The following is an 8454-nucleotide window of genomic DNA, read 5'->3' on the forward strand; positions in this document are numbered from 1 at the left end:
TGATTGTAAATGCCATCTAGGAAAAAGATACTGTAGAACTTCAGTTTTATACATTTTCCCTTATACATTTCTGATTTATATTTCATACACATTGTGTGTCACAGAGAAAAATCTGTCTTTACTATAGAATGAAGACATTTGTGTGCCTACAGAAAAGAACTAAATTAACTTGAAGTTGAAATATCACACAAAGATTCTCAATCTCAACTAAGTGTCTGACATTGATCAAAAATTATATTCATGGGTATGCAGTCAAACTGTTAACATTATGGACAAATGAAAAATGATGAAAGATCTTACTCATAAAATGTTGTCCAGCCATTCTCATTGCTCTTGCTTGCTAGAAGTCCAGAACTTCCATGATATGTCATTGCCGCCAGCTCATGACCTTGAGCAGAAACACTTTTGATTGCACCATTTGTGCCAATTGTCAGCCAGTAGACCTGCCCATCTGGTACGACCACCCAGAGAGGCATACCAGTGGTATCCCTCCTAATGTTCAATGTGTTCCCATTATTGTCCACAATCAAGCCAATATCTCCATCACCAGTGTAGGTAAAATTATATAAATAATCTCCTGTGACAAGACTTTGGGTATAAAGGTGACTGCCATTTGAATCAAACAAGTATAGCTCCTGGTCCAAGGGAGAAGAAAGTTCATATAAGTTCTGACTGTTGAGAAAGGGTTTATTTTTCCGAATGAATCGAATACGTATATTCCCAAGATCTGATACAAACAGTTCTCCATTGGGGCACACTGCAAGGGATGAAGGGGCATTAAGCTTTGCGTCTTTTGCATACCCATCATCTCCTGCAAAGCAGTCACAGTTGGCATCATTCTTGCAGTCACAACCACTTGGTGCTCCAGCAACTAGCAAAATTTCTCCATTTGTGGTCACCTGCCTAATGCGGTTGATTTTCTTTTCATCAGTCTCTGCAATGTAAAGGGTACCACTATGAGAGATGGCCAGTGCAGTGGCAGATTCCAAGGTTGCATGCACTGCCACTTTGCTAAGCAGAAAGTAGTCAATGCCAGGAACTTGACAATGCATCGGCCTTCCAGCCACAATGCGGACTTGGTGGTTTTCAGAGATCTGCAGTACAACATTATTATCCAGCACATACAGTGAATTATCCATGGGATTAATTGCCAAATCAGTGGGCCACTCCAGGCGAACCTGTAGAAATCAGGCAAAAAGAGAGTTCTAAACATTAAAAAGTACTAAACATTAACTGAATTTGATTGTTTAGTCAGTAAACCAAAAGAAAAGGCCATATAAAACACAGATTTAAAGTATCCACAAGTCATCTGACATGTGAATTATCTGCTAATTATTAACAAAATAAAGCTGGTCCCACCTGATAGCTTTACTAACAACATTCTGATACCTATGTTCCTATCAGCTGAATAAGACCCATCAGCCTCTTCACACAAGCTTTGGTCTGCAGTTTTTCCTCCATGTTATATAAACTTCTGTATGAAAAGCTAGTGGCAGAACAGTACATCTATGCTCACCTGTAGCTGCAGTGCGCAGAATATCTGCATGCTGTCTGTATTCCTATGCTTTGCATGCCTTGTCATTAAATTACTTTAATCTTATTAAATAAAAATAAATATTTATTATCATTCTTCACTTTCAGATAACAATCAATTAGCAGACAAGGTAAAATGATGAGATTCGTGTTTTAAACTCATGTCCATTGGATACCTGGCAAATCATTCAAATGGCTATTACCCAGCTGCAGGGAATGTAATTATAACCCTTCCTGACAAAGTGAAATACAAGAACAGTTATGAAGCTGGACTCAAAGAAGGCTGGCATTTGCAACAGTGATATGTGTTGCTTTTCTCTTAAGATGACCCAAATTACTTTCCACATGCCAGTTTTAGATCTGTAGCACAGGTAAAAGAGAAAATAGACTGCCAAATTAATCTACTATCTTTTCTAATGAAAATGTTTTCATGGTACAGTGAAATGATTCACTGAAAATGCATGAAAGAAATAAAAAAATAAGTCACATTTGTGATTGTTTGGTCTTCCCTGCATTTGGAGTAGTGGAATTTTGAAACGACTGAATCACCTGGAAGTAAGGGCTGGTATGTTAGGCAATCAGTGCAAACAATTAAAGCTCTGAGCTGTTTCCTGTAACTGAGGGTATGTGGTTTAATTCTTTCCAGTTCCATTTGTCTACAGTGTGACTGAGCAAGCCACTTAGGCAGTCCTCCTAGGTCACCCCCGAAAAGGAATACTTGTGTCCAGTGGGCTGACCCAGTTAACAAATACATTAAAAAATAATAAAATAAGAGCAAAGCACCTGATGGTAGAAGCAGAAGTAGCTACAAAATAGCACTTTTAAATGCTATACAAAAGGTCCTTTCTAGGTCTACAGCACAAACAGAGAGAATGATGGGAGACAGACTACAGGCATACCTTTCAACCTCTGAGTACAAGAATTCTGGACAAAAATAATAGGGGGAGAGATAAAGGCCCAATAATTGGGACAGTGTTTAAACATTGCTCTTATGAACTTAGTAAGTTGATTGAGTAATAGGTTTTTGCATTAACACACATTTTCCAAAGGGTATGAAGTCTGAAACACAAATGTCTGCCATTACTTAGTGACATCAATCCTCAATAATTTTCCAAAAAACTACAAATCTTTTGAGGAACAGACCAAAAATATGAGGCAAAAATCTGGACAGTTGAGAGGTATGACTACAGGTTTCTACGCAGAATACATGGACGTGCCACTCTGTAAAAGCAAGGGCTTACAGCTCATATGCAAGTTATCAGAAACTAATGGAAAAAAAAAACTCTCTCATTTTCTACAAAAAAAAAAAACAAAACTTGTAGTCTTCCACTTTCTCTTGTGCTCTGTGGTTTGGGATTTGCAGTCACCTGTGGCTATATGGTGTATAATAAGGGGGTAATTCTGCCTTACCGTTGATGAAAGTAAAAAAAAAATCTAGCTATATATATCCATCTGTATATAGCTCTCTCTCTCTCTCTCTCTCTCTCTCGCTATAAATATATATATATATATATATATATATATATATATATATATATGCACACACACACACACACACACACACACACACACACACACACACATATAACGTGTGTGTGTGTGTGTGTGTGTGTGTGTGTGTGTGTGTGTGTGTGTGTGTGTGTATATATATATATATATATATATATATATATATATATATATGGGTCTACTTAATAACACTGAAATTTCATAATGCTGAATTTCATAACACTGAGACCTAAACATCTAAATCCCAAACACTGAAAACCCAAAACACTGAAAACTCAGAACATTGAAAGTGGGCTTCATAAAACTGAAAACAACAATGCATATGTAAATAACACCCTCTCCACCTATGATACCTAACTAACAAACGCGTTTTCTACTACAGAAGAAAACGACCAACCTGTGCTGTGTAATCCTCTCCCCAAACAAATAAGCCAGAGTAAAGCAGTCCAAAAAAGTAGAATGATGAGATGACACCAGGCTCTCAGCATAAAATGAACAGAAGTAGCTTGAACATCAAACACTTATTGTTTACCCTGATTTGGATGTGTAAACATACCAGTAGTGTCAATATAACTGAGGCACTTACAAGTATGACATGGTCTAGTTCCTTTATAAGTGGAACACATTTTATTTCTAGTAGTTTTACCATCAATAAACTGTTTTGGATAACAAAGCATCTGTTTTAAAAATTGTTTCTTCTTTCTTCAGCATCCAATTCTGTCTGTGATATACTGACTAACCGTGCTTCTACCAACGCTGCTGATGACATCATTGGCATTTCTAGTGCATCTGTGAATGGTTTAGACATGGGAGCAAGGAGAAAAACTTTTGTTGTAGCTGCTGAGGTGCAGAATAAAACTGTTCAAGCTGTTGCTGAACAACACAAGGCTAATACCTATACACCAGAAAACTGCAGAGAGATGACCGAGGTCTCAGAGCCGGAAAAGGTACAAACGCAAGTAATCAGGACTCTATAGAAACACCAAGCATAAAGAGGTACTGGCAAAATACTTAATTTATAACTTGTCTAGAAAAGTACTGAGTACTGAAGAATTATCATTGTTACAGAAGGGTCTTTCTTTTGTGTCCTCCCAGAGTACTGATATTACTGAGATGGTTTGATGTGAAAACTTTCACTAGAAATTTAATGTTAATGTATATGTATAAAGAAAATGTTGTCACATCTAGTGAATGTTTTTAGGAAGCTAAGCACTTGCCTACCTGTTTTACATCCCCTTACTTAGGCATTTGAAAAAATAAGTTTAGATGGAATTTATAAGGGCTATGATTCTGCTAATAAGGGGAAATGTTTTTTTACTATGACTGTTAGAGAGAAAGCAGCGCTTGAACACTTAATGTGTGACCAAAGCATTGTTATACACCCTGCCGATAAGGTGGGCCCTATTGTGATTCTAGATTCTTCATGGTATGCTGACAAAAGGACTGTAGAGATGGGCGAGGAACCCCAATGAATGTGTCAGCAGATCTGGGCACTGGGTCCAGAATCCACGGTTCCTCTCTATTTGATGATGAAGAAAAGAAAGGGAAACCATATTTGGCGAATGCAGAGCTGGGGGTATTGTATTATATAGTCCCCTGGCTGAATGTTATGTTGTCTGAAAATTCTTTTTATAGTAAAATTACACTGATGTTAATAACAAGGTAATTCATATTAAAGACAATTGTGTTGTATGATGTCATCTGGGCTGATAGACAGAAGTTTGTTAGATTATTTTTCGTGCAACATCCCTTGATTCCCTTTATACAGGGCCTGCACAAGGATCCTGTAAATCCACCGCTTAGACCTATAGTCTCTGGTAGAAAATGGAGTACACAGTCTATGTCCATCTTTCTAGAAAAGCATTTTAGACCACTTGTCAATAGCAAACCACATATCCTGAGTGACGCCCGACAATTTCTGGTTGATCTTTATGAGTTTACACAGGATACATTTGATGTAGAGGGATGGTATTTGGTAACCTTGGATGTAAGTTCCCTCTTCACAGTTATACCAAATATGTTAGGTATTGAATGGGTGGTACAATATCTGATGGAACAACATATATTTAGTGATAGTAAGGTTGAATTACTTCGTCATTTACTTGAGTTGGTTTTATATAACAAAGTATTTGTTTTGTGATGGTAATTATTTTTTGCAAACAGATGGTGTAGCAATGGGCACATCATGTGCCAACAGCTACGCCAGTCTCATTATGCTCATCTGGGAACTTAAGCACATTTTGTTGATACATACGTAGAACACATTTTATTTTACAGACATTTTGTGGATGATTTATTTTTGATTTGGAAGGGTACACAAGATGAGTTGGTTAACTTTATAGAAGAGATTAATGCTAGTACCACATTTCTGAGATTTACAGTTGAGTATTCCAAGGTAGAAATTAGTTACTTAGATGTACTTATCAGCGTTTCAAGCAGTGGAGAAATGGATACTTCACTATACAGGAAACCTTGTTACAGGAACAACTTTTTACACTGAACAAGCATGCACCCTAAATACGTATTTGATAACATAGTACAAGGGCAAGGACTTAGAGTCTCAAGGGTGGATGTCAGTGATGGCACTTTTATGACTGAAATGAAAGACCTGGAGAATAAGTTTGTGGATAGGGGCTACAAGAGGTGTAATGTACAACAAGTATTGAATAAAGTCTCTGATGTTAGAGAACATAGAGGTAGGCCTTTCTTTTTTTCAAATCCATCTTCTATTCACACCAAGAGACTGAGCAATGGTAAATGCAGGATACCAGTGACTTATTCTTACAGTACAGGGTATGTCTTGGATATTATAAGGAAGCATTGGCCCATTATATCTACAAATAATGATCTTAAAAAGATAGTGGGTGAACAACCTAACTTTAAGAAGAAATTATCTTTAAAACAGATGCTTTGTTATCCAAAACAGTTTATTGATGGTAAAACTATTAGGAATAAAATGGGTTCCACTTATAAAGGTACTAGACCATGTCATATTTGTAAGTGCTGCAGTTATATTAACACTACTGGCATGTTTATACATCCAGATCAGGGTAAACAGTAAGTGTTTGATGTTTAAGCTACATGTACTTCTTCTCATCTGGTTTATTTAGCATGCTGCACTGCCTGCATGATGTTTTATGTAGGCAAGACTGATAAACAATTGAAGGAACATATAGCAGAACACTTAAGACATATAAATAATGGTACTGAGCTCAGTGCTCTTTCTAAACATGTGAAGCTCACCTCACACACACATTGTTTTTTAAGTTTCAAGTTATAGCACAGGTAGCAGCTACTAAGAAGCTGGGTGATGTTAGGAATGCTACTGAATACTTAGAGAGAAAGTGGAGAGCTAGGTTAAGGGCTGATTATGGTTCAGGACTAAATGATAAAGTCCCCCTAAACCTTTGTTACAGACATGCTCACTCTTTAGATGAGCTTTACATACGCTTATGTGCATTAGCTAACTTTAAGTTTATTTCTTATTTTAAAATTTTGATTACATTTCTTGTTTGTATTTTTTTAATAATTTTTTTAATTGCTTAATTGGTTGATTTGCTAGTTGAATTTCTGTATATATTGCTGTGTGTGTGTGACTGCACTTTTATACTGACATCTGAAGAAGCAGCAAGAGCTGTGAAAGCGTTTATGCTGTTTTAAAATAAAGACTGTTTGTTTTATGCCGAGAGCCTGGTGTCATCTCATCATTCTACTTTTTTGGACTAAACGTTCTACTATGTTTCTGCAGGGGGGCAAGCCCCCTGCACCCATTAAATATACCAACTCCAAGATCGCACTACAGTTGAAAAAGGTTAGTTTCCTAACCTGGAAATTAATTTTTTTCACTGTAGTGCGATCTTGGAGTTAGTATATTTAATTTAAAGGTGGGTGTGGAGGGCAGAGACCCCCATGTGGGGGGTGCAGGGGGGCTTGCTCCCTCCCCACAGAAATGTAGTAGAAAGTGTGTTTGTTAGTTAGGTTTTGTTGTAGGAGGAGGATATCTTATTTACTTATGCAATGTAGTTTTCTGTGTTATGAAGCACACTTTCAATGTTCTGAGTTTTCAATGTTTTGGGTTTTCAGTGTGTTTTGAATTTTCAGTGTTATGGTCTCAGTGTTATGAAATTCAATTATGAGATTTCAATGATATGAAGTAGACCCCCATGTGACGACCGTGCCCTGGCCCAGCAATCAAGGAGCCTCAATCTTCATCACTAACACCAGGGAGGTTGTCTCATAGAAGAAAAAAGGATAACTAATACACACAGTAAAGTACAATTTCCCTTAAGTGCACACAGAGAACACAGTCAGTTTGGAGCTGATTGCTCCCTTGCTCACCAGGTCCCCAATAAGACTCCCCACTGGCACAGCTATAGGGTCCAGGTCTCAGCCTAACTCGGCAAACTAAAACCTCCAGTACCCTCTCTGTCCAACCAGTGCTTCGTGTCCCTGCCAAGTAGCTGACATAACACACACACACACTTTGAGATAAGTACTTATACAACTTCACAGACACTCCTGGGAAAGGCTGACACAGATTCTCCAACTGTACCCCTTTACTCAGACTATACAGTAGTAATTACTGCCACCACCCAGTTAATAATATCAACTACTAAAAGGCCCTGAGTGCTGATAAGTGGATATCCAAGATCAAAATGCTCTTTAGTCTCGTGTGAGAAATAGTATTTAAACATTACTAACAAACATGTTTGCTGGGTCCCTCCCCAAATTACATAATTTTTGACACTTAGGTTTTCCCAGGCAACCAAACTGCATTATTTAACAATCTAACACCTGCACAGAAACTTACGATAGAAGACATTTCACATGTATATGCTAGCAGAAACCAGAGCAATAAAGCACCTTCCTCATCTAAATTCTAGTAATAAACTTTAGCCTTAAAACAATGGGCATGAAATCTTCATCCAGCCGCCCTGGAGTCAAATTCTAACATTAAAGAGATTCATAAGATCTTTTCAACTTAAAAAGACACATTTGAAATACTTGGCTTGGTTTTCCTTACAGCAGATGGCAAAGTTGCAACAATATTGAAGTTCACATTTTACAGTGTTTTCTTACATTTAAAAACACAAGCCTGTATTTTACATTTATTTATACAACTGATAGAATTATGTATAAAATTCTATTTGACTAGGCTGGCAGCCTTCGCCCATCTCTCCCCAATCGTCACCCCCCCCCCGGGGAACTCAAGCAGGTTTTTCAAGTGCCCCTTGCAAAACGTCGCTTGTGAGTGTTAGGTCTATCTGGGTGTACCTCACCCCATTCCCTGCCTTGACAGCCCATCTACATTAGCATTGCTACTCCCACTGTGGTGCTGCACTGACATATCATATGCTTGCAACCCCAGACTCCATCTTAGCACCTTGGCATTTTGCTAACTGGCTCTGTTTA

At 37.8% G+C, this 8454-nt stretch overlaps 1 protein-coding gene across 11 annotated transcripts in view; it reads right to left on the minus strand.

Moving 5' to 3' along the window:
* Positions 1–8454, minus strand: part of TENM4 (teneurin transmembrane protein 4) — a 4497462-nt gene that overhangs the window by 307715 nt on the left and 4181293 nt on the right. For all 11 annotated transcript variants that reach the window (XM_044071318.1, XM_044071319.1, XM_044071323.1 and 8 more), the window contains one exon: positions 301–1178. In XM_044071318.1, the coding sequence (XP_043927253.1) occupies positions 301–1178 (878 nt within the window). The remainder of the gene's footprint in view (positions 1–300; positions 1179–8454) is intronic.

The sequence above is a fragment of the Protopterus annectens genome, chromosome 5.part0, assembly GCF_019279795.1.
Source record: "Protopterus annectens isolate FY-2018-M chromosome 5.part0, PAN1.0, whole genome shotgun sequence".
Lineage (NCBI taxonomy): Eukaryota > Metazoa > Chordata > Ceratodontiformes > Protopteridae > Protopterus > Protopterus annectens.